This window comes from Anomaloglossus baeobatrachus, chromosome 3 (genome assembly GCF_048569485.1).
Source record: "Anomaloglossus baeobatrachus isolate aAnoBae1 chromosome 3, aAnoBae1.hap1, whole genome shotgun sequence".
In the NCBI taxonomy this organism is placed as follows: domain Eukaryota; kingdom Metazoa; phylum Chordata; class Amphibia; order Anura; family Aromobatidae; genus Anomaloglossus; species Anomaloglossus baeobatrachus.
The window spans coordinates 162,433,324-162,458,641 of NC_134355.1; the positions used below are offsets into that span (position 1 = coordinate 162,433,324).

The 25,318-nt window shown below is 45.4% G+C and overlaps 1 protein-coding gene across 12 annotated transcripts in view; it reads right to left on the bottom strand.

Moving 5' to 3' along the window:
- Positions 1-15,337: 15,337 nt before the first annotated feature.
- SYNE1 (spectrin repeat containing nuclear envelope protein 1) overlaps positions 15,338-25,318 on the bottom strand; it is a 672,549-nt gene continuing 662,568 nt past the window's right edge. For 11 of the 12 annotated variants that reach the window (XM_075339554.1, XM_075339558.1, XM_075339562.1 and 8 more), the window contains one exon: positions 15,338-16,198. In XM_075339554.1, coding sequence (XP_075195669.1) covers positions 15,958-16,198 — 241 coding nt within the window. In that variant the 3' untranslated portion in view covers positions 15,338-15,957. The remainder of the gene's footprint in view (positions 16,199-25,318) is intronic. The other variant, XM_075339563.1, reaches the window with a different exon arrangement.

Consider the following 25,318-nt stretch of genomic DNA (forward strand, 5'->3'; position numbering starts at 1 on the left):
AGGGTTTAGATCAGTGCTGCTGAGTGCTGAAAGAATGGCGATCGCCATTTTATTTTTTCCTAACCGTGCGTTCAATGAGGCATGCCAGGCTGTCAGCCAATCACAATCACAGACACACACACAGCAAAGTGCATTTTTGGCAGACAAGCAAGGGCATGTGTCATTGGCTGTGTATGTCACATGTCCTTGCCCTATAAGACCCGGCCATTTTCCCTATCGCCGCCATTATCTCAGTGATGTGGTTCTGCGTCAGTCACCGCTCCTGCTGCTGCTGCTGCTGTGGGCGCTATAAAGTGCAATCAAGACATTGGTTTAGGGAGTAGGGACTAGTTGTAATTTCAGCCCTTTTCAGGGCTAGATTAGAGCAGTTCATAGCAATTTTTGCTAGGCAGGTCTGTGCCAGCGCTGTGCAAGTGTTTTTCACAGCATCTGTCCAAATCTGCTCAGGCAATTCCTTTAGGCATAGTATCAGTGTGTGATAGTGGTGTTGCACTGCTGTCAAGAAAGCTACTCCACCTCTCCATGTGTAGTAGCCAATTTTTAACTGCAGCTAGTCCAGGCAATCCCTTGGGCATAGTATCAGTGTGTGATAGTCAGTGGTGTACCATTGCTGTCAAGAAAGCTACCCCACCTCTCCATCTGTAGTAGCCAATTTTTAACTGCAGCTAGTCCAGGCAATCCCTTGGGCATAGTATCAGTGTGTGATAGTCAGTGGTGTACCATTGCTGTCAAGAAAGCTACTCCACCTCTCCATCTGTAGTAGCCAATTTTTAACTGCAAAAAATCTAAGCAATTTCTTTGGGCATAGTATCAGTGTGTGATAGTCATTTCGCCAATCTATAGGAGCCAATCCAAAGGAGCACTATATCATCTTTTTTATACAGATTCTCTGTTTGTTAAAAAAGAAGGACGTTGCAGAGGTCTCTTGGCATCCAAGGTGACCATTGCCTGCTGGATTTGTTCTGCTATCTTGAAAGGTTATAAAGCCTAGAACAAAGCGCCCTTGCCGCGAATAAAGGCTCATTCCACTAGAGCGCTGGGGGCTTCCTGGGCTTAAGCTTCTTTCAATTTTGTAAAGCTGATGTTAGTCCTCTTTTCATACTTTATCTAAATTTTACAATGGTCATACCTTTGCCTTTGTGGATGCAAGTCTGGCCACAAGGATGATACAGGAGTCAGTAGCTCGGGTTACTCCTGAGGGATTTGCCTTACACATTTTTACTTTTTTAGACATTTATACATATTTTCTACCCTAGGGACTGCTTTGAGACATCCCATGATCTGCTGTGTCCTCTAATGAAGCGACAGATAAAAAAAGAATTATTGTACTTACTGTAAAATCTCTTTCATATAGCCTTCATTGGAGAACAGAGCACCCACCCCTTTGTTCACATTGCCTAATTGGATGAGTGTGTGTATTAATAAAGATGTTTTGAGTTTTTTTTTCCCCGTTTCTACTGTATTTCTCACAAACTGATTAGCTTGGTTGTCAGTAAGTGGATGTAGCCTTCTTGGGAGTGGCCGATTTCTATCATTAGCTGTAATTGTTAGCGTCAGCGTCCTGGCAGCAGCAGCATACAACCCTGGTCTCCTGTGTCCTCCAATGAAAGCTACGAAAAAGAGATTTTACTGTAAGCACAAAAATCCTGTTTTTTATGGATAGTGACTTATAGCTATAATTCCAAGACTTCTTCCAATATCCACCTTTAGGCATAATTACAAAGTCTATTATATAGCAGCAAGTCTTAACTTCCAAGACTCCAGTAATAATATAGTTCAAGAAAAATGTAGTATCTGCATTCTTGCTCTAAAACATATTTTATAGTGTCCATTTAAATGTGAACTTTACGCGATACATCATTGCTTCCTAAGTATCTATGAAGCAGCGACAGGTCAGACTGCTGACACTGAGAGAAGTCACTTCACTAGTTTCTAACAGATCAAATCTCTTGTCAAGGCTGCTAGCCTACAGAAGAACATTTTCTTCTGCTCAATAGGAAGAGACAGTGAGGTGGCTTTTTTTTATACATTTCATAATCTAGGGCCATGATTGAAAGAGTTGGAAAATAAGACATTCATATTGTAAATTTTTCATGAAATGGCAGACAGGTCTGATGTAATGGCATTATTAATATTTTGTAGATTGCTTTTTATTACAGTTTAAAGCTTCACAATTATTTCAGGTGAATTCTCTTAGGTGGTAATGGGGAGCGTGCTCGACACTGCTCAGTGCTCGATTGAACAAGGTTGAGCTCGGGACACTCGGTACTCAATCAAGTATCTTGATACTTGGGTGCCATGCTCGAGTCCCCACCTGGCATGTTTTGCAGCTTTGTTCAGCCTCTAAACATGCGAGATTGCCTGCCAATCATGGTAATGCATAGCCATGTTGGCTACTGGCATTACTGAGATTGGCTAGCTGCATCACATCATCGGGTCACGACCTGGTGACGCCATGCTCGACACATTGTACCCAGAAATAGTGCAGGGAGAGTTTCTACTGGAGAAGGGACTGTATGTTATAGTGTTACAGTACCTGCTGGTTAAACACTAAACCAAAGGTCCATTTCATGGCTAATTTAAATCTATTCTATTCTATAATAATACCACTCTAAGATGCAATTTCTGTATGGCAAATGGGTGTCTAGGCTTCCCGCCACCTGAGGCAAGAATTCTGTTTGGCACCCCGCGGTTTGGGTAGTCGTCATGTGACCGCACATTAATATACTATTTGTACACTTGCAGTCACATACTGACAAGCTTCTCTTCCTAATTTTCTCTATGTTTAGTACAAAACTGAGAGAATTAGGAAGAAAAATTAGTTGTGAAATGACCATAAGTATGAAAATTGCATATTGGTGGAGTGTCCATGTGTTGACTGCTGGAACCAACAAGCAGAGCTCAGAGCTGAATTCTGGCAGGAAATATATTACACGCTGTTAGAACTGGGATACTACAGGGTTTTATTTTATAATTAAAGGGAATGCCCAGGCTTGAGATGAATGTCTGCAATCGCTCTGCATGCTTCTGAATTTTCATAGCGCGCAATGCACACTTTTAGGATTCTCCCTTGTGGAAATTCATGTGAGCACAAGAATGCGATTTGTATACAGTAGAACCTCGGTTTACGAGTAACTTGGTGTGCGAATATTTCACTATACGAGCAAAGCTTGCTGTAAATTTGTAACTCAGTTCACGAACAATCTTTGCTGTACGAGCAAATACTCACCGCACACACTTCAGGTTCCGTACTTTCACCGCGCTCTGAACTGCTCTTACAGTCCGCACAAACACGCACAAAACACACACGCACATACACATATTATGCTCACCTTATCTTCCGTTCCCTCTGCGGCCTCCTGGTTCTTGTAGTCCGCAGGGACAATATGTGTATCGGGTAACTATCGCGATGATGGAGGAACTTCCGCTGTCAGCGCTTCTCAAAGGCCAATCAGAGGCAAGCAGCTCATGCCTTTGATGTCAGCGCGCTGGCCAATCAGAGGCAAGAGGCTCCTGCATATGACATTGACGCTGACAGCGGAAGCTCCTACATCGTCGCGATGGTTACCGGATACACATACCTGCGGACTCCAAGAACCAGGAGACCAGCGAGGGAACGGAGGGTAAGGTGAGCGTAATATGTGTGTGTTTGTGCGTATTTGTGCGTGTGTGGAATGGCACAATAGGGGACATTGCACAAGTTGTGGAACGAATTGTCTGAGCTTCTATGGGAAATATTGCTTTGCTAGACGAGTAACTTGGTTTACGAGCACACTCCGAGAACAGATTGTTCTCGTAAACCAAGGTTCCACTGTACTTCTGACCACATTCTGACTAGGCAGGTCTGAGCACAATTCATTTTCTTTGAGCAAGGCCTTGCATTTTTAGTCGGCACGTGACTACATGTATGTAAATCGCATAATGCCGGTTTCGTGACCTCTCATCTCTGGTACCAGAGAAAACTGAGAGCATGCAGTGGTTGCGCTGGGAGAATTTAGAAGTCTGCCGTCACATAGATCGACTGCAAACTCATAACAAACTTGGAAAACCCCTTTATAGCTCCTAATATAAATAAAAACATAGCAACCCTTAACTTGTCAGATGGAACAACACTTTAACACTGATGACCTATCCTTAGAATAGGTTATCAATATCTGATTGGCTGGGGTCCGACACCCCAGCCAATCGATTGTTGTAGATGCCGGTGGCGGCAGCAGATTGCCAGAAGTGCTCAGTTGCGGATTTGCTCCGTCTTCTGATGGTGGCCACGGTCAGGTACAGCACATCCGCTCCTATTCAAATCAATTAGGTGGATGTGTAGTATCAGAAGACAAGGCAGCTCAGGAACTGAGCATTTTCGGCCACTTGCTACTGCCATTGGCACCGAGGATAGCTGATCAGCAAGGGCACCGGGTGTCGGACACCAGCCGATCAAACATTGATGACCTATCCTAAGGATAGGTCATCAAAAGTAATGGACATCCTCTTTAACATAGCCATGTATAACATAATCTTACAAGTTATAAATTATTAATTGTGTACACGAACAGAACTATTAACATCACAGAAATAACTCACGCAGAACCACCAAAGGTCCAGAAATACATAATTAGAACCCCCATCAGTACAGAATTACAGCATCACAACCACCAGCAGTGATGAAAGTCATCATCAGAACCACCAGCAGTACAGAAATTCATCACCAAAATCATCAGCAGTACAGAACTTCATCATCAAAATTAACAGCAGTACAGAAATACATCCATATAACCACATCAGTACAAGAACACAGCATCACAACCACTAACAGTACAGAAGTTCATTACCAGAACCACCAGCAGTACAGAAACTCATTATCAGAACCCTCAGCCAGGGCTGGAGTCAGCACCCGGCAAACCCAGTCAAATGCTGGGGCCCTGGGCTGCCGGGGTGGGGCCCACTCACGGTGGCAGGAGTGGCATACCGCTACTCAGGTGGGCCCGATGTCCCGCGCTGTCATCAGCCTCCCCCCGCCAAGGATCGCACTTTCAATTGTATCGGCATCGTGGGTGCCGATACAATTGAAAGCAGTGATGAGAGAGGGAGCAGCGCGCTCCCTCTCTTATAATTCTCCCCACTCTGACTGTTGGCACTGACAGATCAGCAGCGGAGCGCGGTGACGTCATCACCACGCGCCTGCAGTGAGATCAGAGCGACAGCAGTGGAGGCGCCGAGGAGACCGGAGCAGTGGGGGAACGAAGAAAAGTGAGTATTAGTCACTGTGGTCAGATGACCATGGGGGCTATATACTACATGAAGGTGCCTAATACTATCTGGGTCTGCACTGTGCTATATTGGTCTGTATACTACATGAAGGTGAAGGTGCCTAATGCTATATGGGTCTGAAATGTGCTATATGGGAACTCCTTAATGTTATATGGGGGTTGCATAGTGCCATATGGGGGCTGCATAGTGCCATATGGGGGCTGCATAGTGCCATATGGGGCTGCATAATGCCATATGGGGGCTGCATAGTTCCATATGGGAGCTGCATAGTGCCATATGGGGACTGAATAGTGCAATATGGGGGCTGCATAGTGCAATATGGGGGCTACATAAGGCTACATGGGGGCTACATAATACTATATGGAGGACTATGGCGATTTCATAACACTATATGGAGGAAAATGGGGGCTGCATGCTACTATAATCCCAAAGTTGTATGTCCCCTCCACACTGGTGCTGTATACTCCCTCAGAGCTGTATGTCCCCCCACCAAAGTGCTGTATATCCCCCAGAGCTGTATGTCCCCCCACCCCAGAGCTGTATACCCCCAGAGCTGCATGTAACCCCCACCTCAGAGCTTTTTGCCCCCCACCCCAGAGCCACTGCCCCCCTCTAGAGCTGTATACCCCTCATTGCTGTATACCCCTTTCCTCAGTAATATGTATGCCCCCCAGTAATGTGTATGTCCCCAACCTCTCCTGTGATGTACTGTATATACAGCAGTGTTAGTGTTCTCTATATACGGTCATGTCTGTGTGTCGTCCTGGACAAGCCAGGGGCCACAGAGCACAACACCTACACACCCCACACTCCCTGCAGGCACATCAAGGTCAGACACAAAACCCTTGTTGCCTTCCTCCAGGGGCTGATGTCCACACCAGGGGGTGGAGCCAGGCGGTTGGTCTCCGCCCACCAAGGAGTTCACAGTCCTGGAGGAGGGAAAAACAGGCAGTCTAGTTTGGAGAAGGAAGTGGAAGGAGGTGAAGTAGAGAGATAGAGTTTGGAGAGGAAAGAGTTCGGTTTTGACAGTGAAAGTGGAAAGAGTAAAGTGACAGCTAAAGAGCCTGAAGTTGGTCCGGGTGTGTGGCCCGGACAGAACAGCAAGGTTGGCAGACGGTGGTGACCGTCTGCAGGAGTGGCCTATCGGAGTTTGCCGTAAGGACCGTGGACGGGCGGTGGCCCGGCGGTACCGGACCGGTACACAAGGAGAAGCCAGCACCATTGGCAGGGGCTTTTCGGACCCCGGCAAGGCTAGGAGTCGCCGTGAAGTTGCCGAATCCGTTAGTGAAGGGGACCTCCGGGTTTCCAAACAGTCAAGTCCCGACAGAAGGCAACCGTCCAACCGTGAAGGGGAGACACCGCCAAGGGCAACCGTTTCCCAGGGCCAGAGCCTGCGGGCAAAAGGGGCTCCTCTGGCCCACATCCAGGTCGGGGAGCGGGTTACCGGTGGGAACCCATCGGAATCAACATAGAACATAGGTGCAGGGAGAGGCAGTCATCACTAACCTGCAGGGAACAACAACACCGCAGCCGTCCGAGGGACCCGTCCAGCCGCTTGTTTTACCGTGAACTGTGTCATCATCATTGGGCTGAGTGAGTACCTCCGTGCCGTGTGGCACAGCGTTGCCCCTGCGATCCTGCACCTCACCAGGCCCCGCAACCCGCCTGCCATCCACTCCTACCCCATCACCGGGCCCCGGGACAACCAACCCCCTACCCACGGAGGGGAGAAATAACAACAAAGCTGCTCCCTGTCACCGCTCCCGTGATCCCCTTCCAGAGCAGCAGTGGTGTCCACACAATCACCACAACCGTGGGTGGCGTCATGGACAATATCCCCAACACCAAACCGCCCCTTTTCATTCACGGGCGAGGAGCGCCGCTCGAGTCCCCGGGATCCGGCCCATCGCTCGAGCCACCGAGCAGCAGCAGACGCAGAGCAGCGGCAGCCGGACCCGAGCAGTGGGAGAGCGCAGCGTCCCCTCCTCCGCCCGCGACATCTGTTAGTGACTGTCACCAATTAGCGTGGCACCAACACATGCCCAGGAGGAGCTAGATGGATACAAGTGGGGAGGTGAATGAGGCTGTTGCCGGCTTCCCAATATTAGAAATATCTCTAATGTGTCTGTGTGTGCATGTATGATGTGTATATCTGTAAAAACATTAAAATTAATACATCTAGTTATCAAATATTTTATAGTAGGACATATATGTTCACAGTTCTGTTTATGTTGGAGGGCATAGTTTATTGATAAAGTTTTTATAAGAAATAAATAATAAGGTATCTGTATTAAGTATGGATAAATGCTGACATAAGCATGGTACCTAGTTATATATATTCTTCCTTCTGGAAGCTTCTAGTGATTATGTCATATGGAATTGTGTTGAGTTGAAACACCCTATATGAATTGGACAGTTGTCATATAACACACGATGGAGGGGGCTACGTCTGCTCCTGCACGTCGCCTACTGTGCCAGAAGCCTTCCAGGCTGCAAAATGAACACATGCTGTCAAGCCTACGGTATATCACCCCTGCCTTACCATTCAGAATCCAAGGAGAGATGGATGAAGATTTTCTATTGATCAGTATGGACTAATTGAACTCTTACGTAAGCTAATGAAGTATATCTTCTTTTTCCTTTTCTGTAACTGAACTGCAACTTTATAATTTAGCAATCATTTGTATCAGATATAAAATACATTTGTTTTTACATTTTTGAAGTTCTTTCTTTCATGCGCTTTTACGTATTTGAAGAAAAATATATTTAAGAGTATATTTTTAACAATATCTATGTATGTCAGTGTATATGAGTGTGTCTAGATTTATGTCTATATATATATATGTGTGATTTTGTGATTTTCTCTTTAAATACAGTATATATGTGTACGTATGCCTGTATGTATATGTAACTGTGCATGTCTATGTGTGGATGGGGCCCACTGAGACTCTTTCGCCCAGGGCCCACAAAAACCTGGAGCCGGCCCTGCCCTCAGCAGTACAAAAATGCATCATATAACCCCCTTAAGTACAAAAACACATCCATATAAACCACATCAGTACAGAAAAACAGCATCAAAACAGTCAATTGTAATGTTAGGTCAGACCCATATACATTTGTACTGTATGAACCTACAACTTCCAGCACATCCTTTACAATGGTAAGGAGATACTGACAGTTGTTGTTATCATCAGACTGCAGGTCATGTAGGAACCACAGTACTGATGAAAAGAAGTCAGTATTGCAAATAAACATTTACATCCAGGCACCTTATAGATTACATGGTCTCTGATCCAAGTCATCTCTTTCTTTTCTTCATCTTGTCCAGACGTCATGATAACTTCTGCCATCCTCAGCTCGTCTTTGCAGACTTCCATCTTCTCTGGTCTTTTGCAGCACTTTGTTATGATACCCTTAAAAATAGCAGAATGATTAAAATATTCCTATATAAAAATATCTGCCCTACGCTGTGACCCTGAATAATTATACCTCTCTGTGTTCGCTGCATAAAATTTGATGCACACACTATCCCTCTAATGGTACATGCCCTCCTCACTGCCCTCTCCTTTCCACACTGAGTCCCCTCTTCACACTGTCCTCTACACTGTGTCCCCCTATACTGGCCAATCTTTATACTGTCTCCCTTCATCACACATCCCTTCTTGATATGCCTCACACTGACCCCTCAAGCTGCCTCCTCTCCATACCACCCCCCACTACTCAGTCTCCATTCTGTGCTCCCTCAAATTTCTCTCATCTCATACAGTCTCCTCACTACCTCCACAATCCTCTCCCCTCGCTCTCCATACTGTGTTCGCGCCCATCCTGCCCCATTGCTCCTCATACAATTTCCCAAAAAATTACCCCCTCGCTCCCCATACAGTCCTCAAGTTCACACGATGGCTCAACATATTGTGTCTTCAAAATTTATTTCCCTCATTTGCTCCCCATACTGTATTTTCATCCATTCCTACTCATTGTCTCTTTCCATATTGTGTCCGTGTATACACCCCCCATACTCTCTCCCCATATTGTGTCAATATATACAACCCCCATCATACTCTCTCCCCATATTGTGTCTATATATACATCCCCCATCATCCTCTCTCCTCATATTGTGTCAGTATATACATTCCCCCTCATCCTTTCTCTCCATACTTTGTCCGTATACATTCCCTACTCTTCCTCTCTTCCCATACTATGTCCATATATATGTCCCCCTTCATCCTCTCTCCCCATATTGTCCGTATATACATTCCCCCACGCTCTCCCTATATTGTGTCTGAAAAATATCCCCCCTCACCCTTTATCCCTATGTTGTGTCCGTATATTTATTTCCCCCTGCCCATATTGGATCCACCCCTCACCCTCTCCCTATAGTGTGTCCATTTATACATTCCACCATTCACCCTCTCTCCATATTCTGTATGTATAAACATTCCCCCCCCCACCCTCTATCCCTATGTGGTGTGTTAATATACTTTCCCTCCACTCACCCTCTCCCCATATTGTGCCCATATATACATTCCTCCTTTCACACTGTAATCGTATTACGACTGTATATACATGGCTCCCTTCACCCACTCTTGTTCTTCTTCTTCTTGTCTTCAGCTCCACTGGAGCACTTAACACCAGGGCTGTGTGGTCATGCTGCTGAGGAAACCCTGAACCAGAAGTGAAAATGATCAGCACTTCAATTGAACTGGCGACTGAAAAATACCAGTACAATTGATCAGTGGAAGCCAGAGCACTGCATTTTCTTTTAGTCGGCTGTCAGTTTGACAGACGGTTCAGATAATTGCCGATTCCCACTACAGGAGGCAACAAAACACAGTCGCCATTGAACCACCTGATGACTCCCCAGCGCCCCCCTGCCGGCTGTGCCGAGGCACATGTCCCAGCGGCCCCCCTAGATCCACCTCTACTGTTGGGCTAGCTGCTGGAGAAGGGATAGTGTATTAGCAGCATGTAGGCAGGGATTCTGGCCTTACAGCCTTTGCTGCTGAATCTGAAAAACGAAAGTCCTTTTCCGTCCAACATGTATTCTATTCCTTATTAATACTGCTGCATTCAGTGTGGAAATTGCTACTGGAGGTCTAGTTTTGGATTATAGGCTTATAGTCAGGGTATACTGCTTTACAGTCTTTCTATAGGTATACTGCTTCTGCAACCTAACTGTATTTGGTCAGGGCACGAGTGATGAGTAGATACAGAAGTGGGATGGTTACACTGGTTATGGCTTCATCGCCGCTAACCATCTTGGTTGATTCCTCTAAGTTTTGTAGAATCTCACAGATGTCAGACAGCGATGCCCACTCATTGGTTCTTATGTACGGAAACTGACCAGAATATCGAAGGGCTTGTTGTAGCTGGTATTCAACTATTGCCTCTGCTGCTCACAAAGTCTTTCTAAAGTAAAGTAAAAAAAATCCTAGAAGGAGAAGGTAGAGAAGGGGGATAGAAAACAGTAGCGCTCGTCTAAGCGTAATGATTAATTCTCAGAGAAGTGCACTGATGTAATATAATGACTCACCTTGTTGGAGAGGTAACATATTGTGGTGTCTTTTCTTTTCCTCGGGATGAGTTGCTGCCATGGAGGCCCACTGATGTGAGCTCCTCCATCGTAGTTCTAGCAGGGAAGTGTTTGTAGAGAAATGGACCTCGATCGGCGTTCTCAGTAACTCCAGAGTGAATACGTTAAGTCACCAAAAATAGACTGATTATTCAATAGTGGACTGACTCAAACTTTATCTCTAGTCCATGTTAAAAATATACACTCAACACATTTCGACACATAAAAAAGTCTTCCTCAGGGGACAGCACAGGGGAAAAAATAGTGGCAGCTGGGGAACAAGTACAGAGGGACAGCAGCCACCATGAGGTTGCAGAAAGCCTCATTGTCCACAAGCCTAAATGGCAACATTTCTAGGTCAAGCAGTCTGAAAATGTGCTCATTTCGTGTAAGGGGTACTTTGCATGTTGCGACATCGCTACTGTGATCTCGTTGGGATCAAATCGAAAGTGACGCACATCCTGCGCTGGTAACTACGTTGCAACGTGTAAAGCCTAGAAGCATCGATAAACGATCGCAAAAGTGACGTAAATCGGTGATCTGTATAGTGTCGGTCATTTCCATAATTTCGCTACAGGTATGATGTTGTTCCTCGTTCCTGTGGCAGCACACATTGCTGTGTATGAAGCCGCAGGAGTGAGGAAGATCTCCTTACCTGCGTCCCGCCTGCAATGAGGAAGGAAGGAGGTGGGCGGGATGTTTACGTGCCGCTCATCTCCACCCCTCCGCTTCTATTGGCCGCCTGCCGTGTGACGTCGCTGTGACGCCGCACAACCCGCCCCCTTAGGAAGGAGGCGGGTCGCCGGCCAGAGCGACGTCGCAGGGCAGGTAAGTCCGTGTGAATCTGTTGTAGCGATATTGTTCGCTACGGCAGCTATCACAAGATATCACATCTGCGACGGGGGCGGGGACTATCGCGCTCGGCATCGCTACAATCGGCTAGCGATGTCGCAGCGTGCAAAGTACCCCTTAGGGTCTGTGGATCGGTGTGAGACTGGTTAATTAAGTTTGTGTTCCAAGGCCTGGTGTAAGGTGAACGCTGCCCTGGGACAAAGAACCAAAGAATGTTGCTGATGTTTGCGAATGTGCAACGACGGATGCAGAGTGGGAGGCATCCGAGCCTACAGTAAATTTTGGACAGGGTATTGGCAAGTACGTAGCACAGGGGCATAAATACCTCCACCTCTCTGTTTATGTCCAGTGGAGGTGCGCATGCGTGCTTTTGCCTACCTGTTTCCCCCGGCGCGCTCTGGCATCTTAATTGGTGTTTGCGCATGTGTGGGCGCCATGGTTACTTCGTTGGCTCCGGCAAGCCCGCTTGGGCATCCTGACGGATGGGGCTGTGCCTGGGGACGGTGCGCCACTTTTCCCATTGGACATACAGAGATGGCAGTTGCACTTCCAGTCCGGGACCCATTTATGAGACACAGGATCTGTGCACCATACCTCTCACTCCCCCTGAAGAAGCGAGTGACTGGCTTTGCATACCCACTAAATATACGTCGGGGCCCCCTCCCGTGTAGAGGGCATTCCCTGCGGGATTCTGGGGCCTTTTCTTCTAACCTTGGGTATGTCACTCATCTGCTTGTATACATCTAATCAGTAGCTTCAGTAGTCTTGTGGAATTACTTACTGAGATCTGTGGAATTACTCACTGAGAGCAATTGCAGGAGGAGTAGATGATGTTTTGGGTGAGCACAAATCTGTTTACTTGTGCCATTTTCTCCATTTAGCAAATTTTCTACCGACCTCAGACAAATGTTCGAATTTCCTTACAGAACAGAACCTACCCTGCAAAAAACATACTACCCCACAAATGAAAAATTAAAAACCTTTGCTCTAACAACACGGTAATTAAAATAAATAAATAACTGCTGTGCCCTGAAGGACAAAAATAGCTTTGCCCTCAAGAGGTTAAGAAAGAGGGCACCCATTGGTGAGTGTCTTTGAGGTTTGACCAACATCCCCAATATGCCTGATAATGCAAAAAAAAAGCTGCAAGACATAAAATCAATATAGTTGATATAAAAATCACAATCTTTATTAGAATTAAAAAAATACAATTAAAAAGTAACACTGCGCAAGGATTAGGAAAAGGAGGTCCAGGACGGTCAAGATATATACATTTTGTCTATTGCAAACACACATAATATAACCCAAAAGGATACTGAAGGAAGGTAAACTATGGGGGTCCACTAAAGACACAATGTAAAAAGTTAGATTAACTCATTACTAGGGATGAGCGAACTCGAACTGTAAAGGGGTTCATACTGGACACCTAGTGTCCGGTGCTCAAATCTGAGCACTGACTTCTACTGAAAGTCTGTGTCCGAGCTCATAGTTCGATGCTGAATAAAGTTTGTTGAAAGGCTGCAGTGCAGCAACTAGCAAGTTATTCGGCTGTGGGTACTTCCACAGCCATCACAGCCATGCCCGATGTCATGGCTGTGATTAGCTGGCATATTATGCGAACTGGCTTGCATAACCGCCAGATCACGGGTGGAGCTGCCATTTTGCTCTGACTAGCGTAGGGACAGGACACTGCCTGAAAAAGGGACAGAGTTAGGTTACAGTGGGGGTACTCTTAAAAAAGGGTTTGTGGAAGTCCTCTTAAAACAGGGTTTGTGGGGGACCTCTTATAAAAGGCTTTGTATGGCCTCTCTGCACCAGGCTCTGTGGGGTTACTCTTAAAATAATGTTTGTGGGGTTACTCTTAAAAAGGGTTTGTGGGAGCACTCTTATAAAAGGATTTGTGGGGATCATCTTTCAAAAAGGCTCTGTGTTGCCACTCTGCACCATGCTCTGTGGAAATCCTCTTAAAGAAAGGCTTTGTGTGGTCTCTCTGCACCAGACAATGTGGGGTTACTCTTAAAATAGGGTTTGTGGGGTTACTCTGAAAATATGGTTTGTGGGGTTAAACATGGCCCCAATTCTGACAAACAGAAAATAGAACCAGCATCCTATTCCATTATTCCTAGCTGGAGTAGTCAGGTGTGGCTGCCTGCTTTGAACAATAATTTCTTCAAAGTAAACTCTTCCGTGCCCCGGGGCACTCAGTCAAAGCATTAGTGAGGTGCCCCAATGCAAAGGGGCTGGCGGTAGCAAGCCTCACGGTGGACCACTAGCTCGATCCCTAATCCAACTCTGAGCTTTTTAACTGCAGCAGCTGTACTCTATGCTACTGGAACTGAAATTTTGAGTCTGTGGTCAAACTGTGAAAACAGGCTCTGTGGTGGCACTCTTAAAATTTTAATTTTATTCATTTACTTCCTATTTAACTATGATTGTTATGGTGACAGAACACCTTTAAGTAATTTCCCTATCCACATTTCTTTGCAGGGCAATTGTCTTACGCTTACCCCCATTTTGCTTCCTTTTGCTGCCCTCTAGGCCTTACTACAACCATTTTACAACATAGAAGTTCGGATACATTTTACAACATAGAAGTTTGGATACCATTGATTTCTATGGGGTTCGGGGTCAAGTTCAAGGGGAAGAACTTTTAACTAAAGTGCAGTCAAACCTGACGAACCCAAAAACATCCATGGGTCCACTCATCCCTACTCATTACCAAGTGGAGCTAATGGATATTGGACAACCACTCAAAAACTGACGCACATTTCATGTATGGCTTCACCAAGGGATAACTGCATAGCCCCACTTAACCATATTTATGAGGTTCATCATCCAATCAAACAATGCAATGTATAGCTTAATCAGGGGATGAATGCATAGTTCTGCTTAACCACATTTATGAGGTGCATCATTCAATTAAAAAATGCAAGTAATTGAAAACACGATGGTCCTGACAAAATTACAAATCGCCCAAGGAGTAATGACATAGTTACGGCAAAATGATGCCGGAAATGAGAAAGGGAAAAATAGAATGTGACATCACATCCTAGACAGGCATCCATATACTAAATGTCACATATTACAGTTTTCAATTATCAGCATTGTATCATTGGATCATACACCTTTATAAAGATGGTTACGTGAGACTAGGCAGTCACCCCCTGATGAAGCATTTATAAAACGAGCGTCGGGTTGTGACTGGCTGCTTGATCTCTCTCAGCTCCACTTAGTAATGTATTCATCTAACTTTTTACATTGTGTCTTTAGTGTGAGCCCATGATTTACCTTTCTTCAGTATCACTTTGGTGTATATTATGTGTGCCCGCTATAGACAAATAGCATATTTTTCTTACACCTTTTTTTGTATTATCATGCATTTTGAAGATTTTGATTTTCTCTGGGTGTTATGGTAGGCATTACATAATGGGGAGTTTTGTTACAGGATCTATGAAGACCACCTAAAACCGGCTTTTGTCCTAAGTCTCAAGTGAGCTATATTCTTAACTGGATTGCCTCTTTGTATAGCCTCTCTTATATTTATGGGGAGTGATTACAGTGTAGGTTAATTTTGGTCTTGGATTGTCAGCCACAGCAAAACAATAGCGTTACCCAACTTAATAATAAGCAAGACAACAGACACCGATATATTTTACAATATCTATAATTGCAAGAAATCAATACAAACAGAACTTGGCTTAGCCAACTGTACATACATAAATAATATTTTCTATCTCTTAACATTTCATAGATTCTTCTTAAATCATGATTTTATTTCTTACATCCAGTTTATTAGCCCAAAAAGTACCATTTATTTGTACATCCTTCATACTTTAACTAATTTTACAGTGATTTCATGCTTTCCTTAACACACCAACACACAGAAAGCCCGTAAACCAAAAATGCAAAAGGGAAAAGTAAAAAAATATTTGCCATATAAGCTATTTAAAATTTTATATTACAAGCATCTAAAATAGCTTCATAATTAGAGACACTTTGTCCAATACTGAAAACGATCAGAGTGGGAATTACAGAATTGAATTTTACAGTTATATTAGAGATGTCGTCTACGTATTGTCTTCTGCATCAATACTGATCTCACCTTTTTAATACAACTTAAGTTACTGTAACACAGTATCCTGTGACCAATACAGTATCGGATTTATGCTCAAAGGTAATTCAGGAAAGTAAAGCTGCCAAGATAAGTGCAATAAAAAGCTGACAACAGCTCATATATATTCCACAGTGATTTCCATTAAACAGAGTGTTCATATAGGTGGTGGCCCATTGGTATATCTGAGCATTGGGTGGAAAGACCGTGCAAAATTATTGGACAAAGTACAACTGTAGTCTTCTTCAGTCATTGGTACAAGACAAGCAAGACCAATTAAAAGCAGCAGAAGAAGTTGAAGTGGCAAGGCGGCTCGTAAAACCCGTAGAAAGAATGATTGGTGTCCTTGAACCACATTGGCATCAGAATGGCAGGAACCTGAGCCATCGTCTCTGGGCCTAATAAACAAAGTTAAGACAATGAGTGTAAAGCATTAGTTTATTCAACCGCTGCTGAATAAATAAAAGAATAGACTAAAGATCAAGTACACTACTGCCTAAATAGTTGTGTCAGCATAAAATCTGCCATATTCTGATAAGTAGCTTGAAATATGTGCTCTGTGGATAATTTCCTAACCAAGTACAAAATCATAGATTTTGCATATCATTTCCAATACAATAATATATGATATACTGTATTATAAATAAAATCTTGCTTTGTGTAGTTATAATCTTGCACTGAATCAATATACATAGAGTAAACATAATAATACTATAATACACTGTATAACAATTAAGATACCAATACCTTGAGAAGTACTGTACTTGGAGTGGGTGCTACATATTTCAATAGTGCCAGGAAGCAATTTCTGTATTGTAACCTATAAGAAGCATGGCAAGAAGCAATGTTTCGCAACACATTTGGCTCACAGAAACCTGTAGGCAAATTGCAGGACATGTTTTGAACTTTTTTTTTGTCCTCAAGAACATGAACTGTGGTGTGACAAAAGCCTTAACTCTGTCGTGCACAATTTTCGGGAGTATATGCTTACTGGAGACGGACACCCAGATGCAGTCTACTATGTGTCAGTGTCCGCCTCCAACAGTCGAACACTCCCGAAAATGGTGCACAACAGAGCACACAGTGACTCCATCTGCGCCATGATAGTCAGTGGCCTCATCGGCGCATACGTCCTAAACCCGTTTTGTGGGGGTTTCGACGGGACCACTGAACGGGGAGGGGAACATAGTATGAAAGCGGCTTTACCCTAATGATGACAGTGCTGGGTTCATCTACAACATGTGTTGAACTTGATATGTTGATATATGCCACTAGTTTCATAGCGGATTGGTAACCAGTTACCCGCCCTGCACTGGTGTCTTTTCTTCTGGCTTGTATTCTAGTCATGTTGCAAGTTCTGTTAATAATGATTGGACATTGACATAAAGAGTAGCTACCATCAATAGGTTGCTCTAGAAGGACATCTTTCTACCTTACTGAGAACAGCTAATTTACTTTTTAACTTTTTACCAGGGAGCAATGGCTGACCTAAAGACTCCCAATGTCAACTGACAATCCACAAGGTGAAACAGTACCTTGTATTTAAAGGGGTTGTCCGACATTAGCTTAACAAAAATGTTTGAGTTTATCTGCGCTGTATTGTCATAAAAAATCACACCTACATTGTTATTTTTTGTTTTCTAACTTTTGTTCCTCTTGAATTATACCTTTATTCTCTGCAGCTTCTTGTTTACATTCAGCTCTAGCAAACTGACCACTTCCTGTGCAAAACCTCCCAGTCACAGCTGTCACCGCCCAGCCTCAGTGTCCAGCCCCACCCCAGTGTCCAGCCGCACCCTCTGCCCGCCCCCTGCACACACATTCCCTGTCAGTATATTCTTCCCCAGCACCTGACCTGGTATCACTACAGCATTGCAAATAACAGCCCCACATCGGACTCTGCACCGTACACGCACACACATGGCTCTGCACTGTACACGCACACACATGGCTCTGCACCGTACACGCACACACATGGCTCTGCACCGTACACGCACACACATGGCTCTGCACCGTACACGCACACACATGGCTCTGCACCGTACACGCACACACATGGCTCTGCACCGTACACGCACACACATGGCTCTGCACCGTACACGCACACACATGGCTCTGCACACGCACACATATGGCTCTGTACCTCACACGCACACATATGGCTCTGCACCGTACACGCACACACATGGCTCTGCACCGTACACGCACACACATGGCTCTGCACCGTACACGCACACACATGGCTCTGCACCGTACACGCACACACATGGCTCTGCACCGTACACGCACACACATGGCTCTGCACCGTAAACGCACACACATGGCTCTGCACCGTAAACGCACACACATGGCTCTGCACCGTAAACGCACACACATGGCTCTGCACACGCACACATATGGCTCTGTACCGCACACATATGGCTCTGTACCGCACACATATGGCTCTGCACCGTACACGCACACACATGGCTCTGCACACGCACACACATGGCTCTGCACCATACACACATGGCTCTGCACCGTACACGCACACACATGGCTCTGCACCGTACACGCACACACATGGCTCTGCACACGCACACATATGGCTCTGTACCGCACACGCACACACATGGCTCTGCACACGCACACATATGGCTCTGTACCGCACACGCACACACATGGCTCTGCACCGTACACGCACACACATGGCTCTGCACACGCACACATATGGCTCTGTACCTCACACGCACACATATGGCTCTGCACCGTACACGCACACACATGGCTCTGCACCGTACACGCACACACATGGCTCTGCACCGTACACGCACACACATGGCTCTGCACCGTACACGCACACACATGGCTCTGCACCGTAAACGCACACACATGGCTCTGCACCGTACACGCACACACATGACTCTGCACCGCACACGCACACACATGGCTCTGCACCGTACACGCACACACATGGCTCTGCACCGTAAACGCACACACATGGCTCTGCACCGTACACGCACACACATGGCTCTGCACCGTACACGCACACACATGGCTCTGCACCGTAAACGCACACACATGGCTCTGCACACGCACACATATGGCTCTGCCAGCCCCCCCATCCCCATCCCCATAGGGAACACATGTGGAGTACATACTCACCTGTCCTCGGTCCCCGCCGCTCCTGCACGTTCGTGCGCTGTCTGTGCTCTGTTAAGCACAGTAGTGACGTCACCGCTGTGCTGCAGATTGCACAGACAGCCGGAGGGACAGTGATGAGAAGCAGCGCTGCGCTGCTTCTCATCAGCACTTTCAAATGTACCGGCATCGGTGATCTGTGATGCCGGTACATTTGAATGTGCGATCCTGGGCAGGGGGCCCGGTGCTGGAGCTGACATTACGGCAGCTGCCGCCAGGCCCCGCCCCCAGGTCACGGACCCCCACAGCAGTGCAGGGGGAGGTTACTGGAGGTGCGGGGGAATGTGTGGGAGGGTGCAGGGAAGGGGGCGGTGACTCCTCGCACTGTAGACACCCAGCAGGGAGGTGACATGCTGCTCCACATTTGCATGTCAACATGACCCTGCCCATGTAGACGTGCAAAGACCGGAAGCAGCAAAATCGCGGCAGGAGCGGTCACATGACCGCTCTGAGCCGGGGGAGAGGGGCTGACAGCAGGGCAGGTAAGTGGTCTCTATCTACTTACCTGCCCCAATGTAGCCCAATAGGGAAATAAAAAAAAAAAGTCAAAGAAGCCGGATAACCCCTTTAAAGGAGACCTTGGTTTGGCTTAATTTAGTCATGTTGCAAGGCTTGTTGAAGGGTAAGACTCTGACTTTTAATCTTGCTTTCTAGAAAAGGTGGTACTAGAAATACTTATTTCTTTCTACTGAAATAGATATAATGTGTTTATATGCTTATCTGTAAAGTCATAGTTACATTAGTTGACAATATATTTATAGTACAAAGGTATGTCAGTTCACAACACATGAAGCCTATATACTCAGTGATTAAAGGGGTACTTTGGTAAGAAATGTACACCTATATATTTGAGAGGTGATAACTTCCAGTTTAATGGGGACCCCTCCACTGAGACCCCCACGACTGCCACATCTGAGGACTTCTACCTCATATTAAATTGAGTAGCAGTGCACATTTTTGTGCACCACACTAATCTTTATTGACTGCCTGAGATAACCAAGTGCAGCGATATGGATAGGTCATAACATCATATTTATGAAATTGGCCTTTAATGTAATGAGGGCGTCACAAAAGACGATCTATTGTGCGATGCATCGTCGGGGTCACGGTTTTCGTGACGCACATCCGGCATCGTTTGTAACGTCGTTTTGTGTGACACCTCCGAGCGACGCTGAACCGGTCACAAATCGTGAGTCGTGTACACATCACTTATTTTTAAAAAATCGTTTATTTTTCAAGGCACCGGTTGTTCATCGTACCCGGGGCAGCACACATCGCTCCGTGTGACACCCCGGGAACAATGAACACAGCTTACCTGCGTCCTGCGGCACCCGCCGGCTATGCGGAAGGAAGGAGGTGGGCGGGATGTTTACGTCCCGCTCATCTCCGCCCCTCCGCTTCTATTGGCCGGCGGCTGTGTGACATCGCTGTGACACTGAACATCCCATCCCCTTCAGGAAGAGGATGTTCGCCGCCCACAGTGAGGTCGCTCAGCAGGTAAGTACGTATGACGGCAGTTTAACGACTTTGTGCGACACGGGCAGCGATTTGCCCGTGACGCACAAACGACGGGGGCGGGTACGAACGCTCGTGCGATCGCACGACAGATCGTACCGTGTGATGACCGCATTAGATTTGTGGTAGTGTGACTGCTGTAACAAGTCTGTCGCCATTTTCAATAACTCTCACAGATTGATTTGGAAAAGCTGTGTTGACTCCATATATATCACTTATACTAGAATATTTATATCACTTATACAATTTTATTTTTCTATTCTTCCAATAAAGGAGTTGGCCTAAGTTTGGAAGTTCTCTGTTAATAATGGAAAAGGGAATAGCTTCTTTCATATTGCTGTGGGTCTACCCACTAGGCTCCCACTAATGCCAAGAACCGGAGCACTGAAGAACTCCATGAAATTGGAGCGGTGGTCAACCATGTGCACTGCCACTCCATTCTCTCTTAATGGAAGTTCTGTAGATCAGCTGAATGTTGCTTTCAGATATCTAGGTTAGTCCCATGAAGAATGAACAGAACGGATGTGCTCATGATCAACCACCACTTCATTCAAACAATACTCTTCAGAGCCCCGGTTCTCAAAACTGGTGGGGGTCCAATGGTTGTACCCACAGCAAATCAAGAAATGATTCCCTATTCGATAGGTGATAACTTCCAAACTTGAGAAAACCCCATTAAATGTTAAAGGCAACCTGTCACCAGATTTGGCAACTATAAGCTGCGGCCACCACCAGTGAGCCCTTATATACAGCATTCTAGAATGCTGTATATAAAAGCCCAGGCCGCTGTGCAGAATGTAAAAAACACTTTTATAATACTCACCTAGGGGGGCAGTCCAGTCCGATGGGTGTCGCTAGTCTCCGGTCCGGCGCCCCCTCTGTGTGGCGATTGCCATCCTTCTTCTTCTGAGGCCTGTGTGAATGACGTGTTCTACGTCATCCACACTGGCCGGCATTGCGGTCCTACACAGATGCACTTTGATCTGTCCTGCTCAGGGAAGATCAAAGTATTGTAGTGCGTATTTGCAGGCGGTCTTTGACCTTTCCTCGCGCCTGTGCATTACAGTACTTTGATCTGCCCTCAGCAGGACAGATCAAAGTGAGCCTGCGCAGGAGCGCAATGTCAGCCTGTGTCGATTACGTAGACACGTCATCCATACTAGTCTGGGTAAAAGAAGGACAGAGATCACAGCAGAGAGGAGGCGCTGGACCGGAGAGCAGCGACATGCATTGGACCGGACCACCCCCTGAATATTATAAAAATGTTTTTTACATTATACAGCACGGCCTGGGCTCTTATATACAGTACCGGACCACTCCCTGAATATTATAAAAGTGTTTTTTACATTATACAGCACGGCCTGGGCTCTTATATACAGTACTAGCTGTACTACCCGGCTTCGCCCGGGTTAATAACTGCTGTTAACAAAATAGAATGTATTAACAAAAATGTATTCTGCACACAAAAAAAATAGCTATAAATTCAATTATAATGTCTGTCTCCCCCTCTGTATATATCTCTCTGTCTCTCTCTCTATCTCTTTGTCTGTCTGTCTCTTTCCCTGTCTGTCTCTGACTGTCTCTGTCTCTTTCTCCGTCTGTCTATCTATCTCTTTCCCTGTCTGTCTATCTATCTCTGTCCCTTTCCCTGTCTGTTTTTTGCCCTCTCTTTCCCTGTCTGTCTCTTTCCCTGTCTGTCTATTTTCCTCTGTCTCTTTCCCTCTGTCTCTTTCCCTGTGTCTGTCCCTTTACCTGTCTTTGTCTCTTACCCTGTCTGTCTCTTTTCCTCTCTTTCCCTGTCTGTTTCCCTGTGTCTGTCTCTGTCTCTTTGTCTGTGTCTGTCTCTATACCTGTCTGTGTCTGTCTCTTAACCTGTCTGTAGTACCTGGCTTCGCCCAGGTTAATAACTGCCGGTAACAAAATAGAATGTATTAACAAAAATATATTCTGCACACAAAAACCACAACACAAATAGATATAAATGTAATTATTAAATTGTTGCCCATATTAACCAATCAGAGGTCAGATTAATTAACTGTAGCAAAATAGAAGCTAAGCTGTGATTGGTTGCTATTGGCAGCCTGATAAATCTCCAGGCAACAGAAAGCCCTCCCCCTGACAGTATATATTAGCTCACACATACACATAATCGACAGGTCATGTGACTGACGGCTGCCGTATTTCCTATATGGTACATTTGTTGTTCTTGTAGTTTGGCTGCTTATTAATCAGATTTTTATTTTTGAAGGATAATACCAGACTTGTGTGTGTTTTAGGGCAATTATGTGGCAAGGTTGGTGTATGTGTGGTGAGATGTGTGCTGAGGGTGGTATATGTGTTCAAGTACGTGGTAGTGTGTGGCGCATTTTGTGTGTGTTCATATCCCCGAGTGTGGTGAGTATCCCATGTCGGGGCCCCACCTTAGCAACTGTACGGTATATACTCTTTGGCGCCATTGCTCTCATTCTTTAAGTCCTCCTTGTTCACATCTGGCAGCTGTCAATTTGCCCCCAACACTTTTCGTTTCACTTTTTCCCCATTATGTAGATAGGTGCAAAATTGTTTGGTAAATTGGAATGCGCAGGGTTAAAGTTTCGCCTCCCAACATAGCACCAGGCGCTGCCCGGGATAGTAACTGTCTCTCTGTTTCTCTCCCATTCTCTGTCTGTCTCCCCCTCTGTATATATCTCTCTGTCTCTCTCTCTATCTCTTTGTCTGTCTCTTTCCCTATCTGTCTCTGTCTCTTTCTCTGTCTGTCTCAATCTCTTTCCCTGTCTGTCTATCTATCTCTTTCCCTATCTGTCTATCTATCTCTGTCACTTTCCCTGTCTGTCTCTGTCTGTCTCTTTCCCTGGCTATTTCCCTGTCAGTTTGTTTCTTTGTCTGTGTCTGTCTCTTACCCTGTCTATGTCTGTTTCTTACCCTGTCTATGTCTGTTTCTTACCCTGTCTATGTCTGTTTCTTACCCTGTCTGTGTCTGCCTCTTTCCCTGTCTGTGTCTGTCTCTTTACCTGGCTGCATTGTGACACGCCAACATTCCATATAAGGGCGTGGCTGCGCATTCTTCTGAATTTCTGGCTGCACTGTGGATCCCAGCTCCATTCGCTTTAATAGAAGCAGGCTTTTGGTGAATAACTGTAAAGAGCGGGGTTAAAATTTCCCCTCAAAACATAGCCTATGACGCTCTCGGGGTCCAGAAGTTTGAGTGTGCAAAATTTTGTGGCTGTAGCTGCGACGGTGCAGATGCCAATCCCGGACATACACACACACACACATACACACACATTCAGCTTTATATATTAGATTCTGGAATGCTGTATATAAGAGCTCAGTGGTGGTGGCTACAGTTTATAGTCGCCAAATCTAGTGACAGGTTCCCTTTAATGTTATTATGAAGAGAATAGCAATCAGCTCATATGGAAAACACGATTTATTTGTACAGTTTGTTTTCTTCTATTCACATTATTAGATAATCATTTTGACGGCAGGCTGAACCGCACTATATAAAAAGACAATTTGTACTTTTCTTACAAATCAGTAATGGATGGTGCACAGATTTCCTGTACACTCTATACTTGTAATAAAAAGGCAGCAATCATTTACAAAGATGAATGTTAAAAAGCCCACATTCAAATGGTTTAACTGCTGGCTGCATGCATCTGGGGTCATACAAGACTGGAGAAAGCTTTACTAGCAATCTTCGATTCATTTTTTCAGAAATCTGCATAAAAACAGACTTAAATAGGCTCAAAAACACTTTGCACCCAAATATACACACGCCATTACATGTGTATTCAGTCATGTTACTACAGATACAATGTGGCCATTTATTCAAATAATAACACACTTCACCCCCGGTTTCTCCAACCACATTTATTTTTGGCAAAAATAAATGTAGCAAAAGGACTTCATCAAACAGCACATTATTTTCTGTGTGACTATTCACATGCCATTCTTTTTTGTGACCTGGTGGTCCACATAAAAAAGGAGGAGACATGTCTAACTAGATTGTCCACAATTTTTTGAACGCAAAGTAGACATGTGTGAATAAGGCCTTATAGACCAGGCTGTATGTGAATTGCTGTGGCTTCAATGCAGCTAAGGCCAGAGTCACACTTGCGAGTGCCTCGCGTGTAACTCGCGCGAGTCTCTCATTGAATCGCCCGCCATGGACTCACACTCTCAGGACAGGAGCATCTCAGCTGCATAGGCATACATGCAACCGACCCGCTCCTGTCAGGAGAGTGCGAGTCCGTGCCGGGTGATTCAATGAGAGACTCGCGCGAGTTACACGCGAGGCACTCGCAAGTGTGACTCTGGCCTAAAGAGCTTTTGTGCTCTGATGTTCAACTAAAAACTGGGTTTACAGTAGTCATTTGACAGCTTAATTAAAGACAAATTCACACAGCCATGTATAGATCTAGCTAAGGTTACTCGGAACGTACAGCACTGAAATAACAGGACACAAAAAAGTGTAATTTTGACACCTAGCTTGATACTGGTCAATGTCTTGTGCACTGTTACATTAAGTGAGATAGCCTTCTATGATAAGTTGTCAAGGTGGTGTGTTGTGAGTCATGACAACCTTTGCTACTGCTGTACGTTTTTTCGTCTTCCCAATAAACACAGATCCTTTCAAATTCAATGGTTTCCATGAGACTCATAGGCTGGCCAGGGACATTAGATGGCTGTTGGTCGAACCTTGCTTTGGCTGATCATTTGGCCAACAGCTATCTCAGCCGACTCTCCCATATACAGGAGCGCTTGTTTGGCCGAGTACTTCAGTGTTCTCTGATAAAACTGCTGACTGACATGTCGGCTGG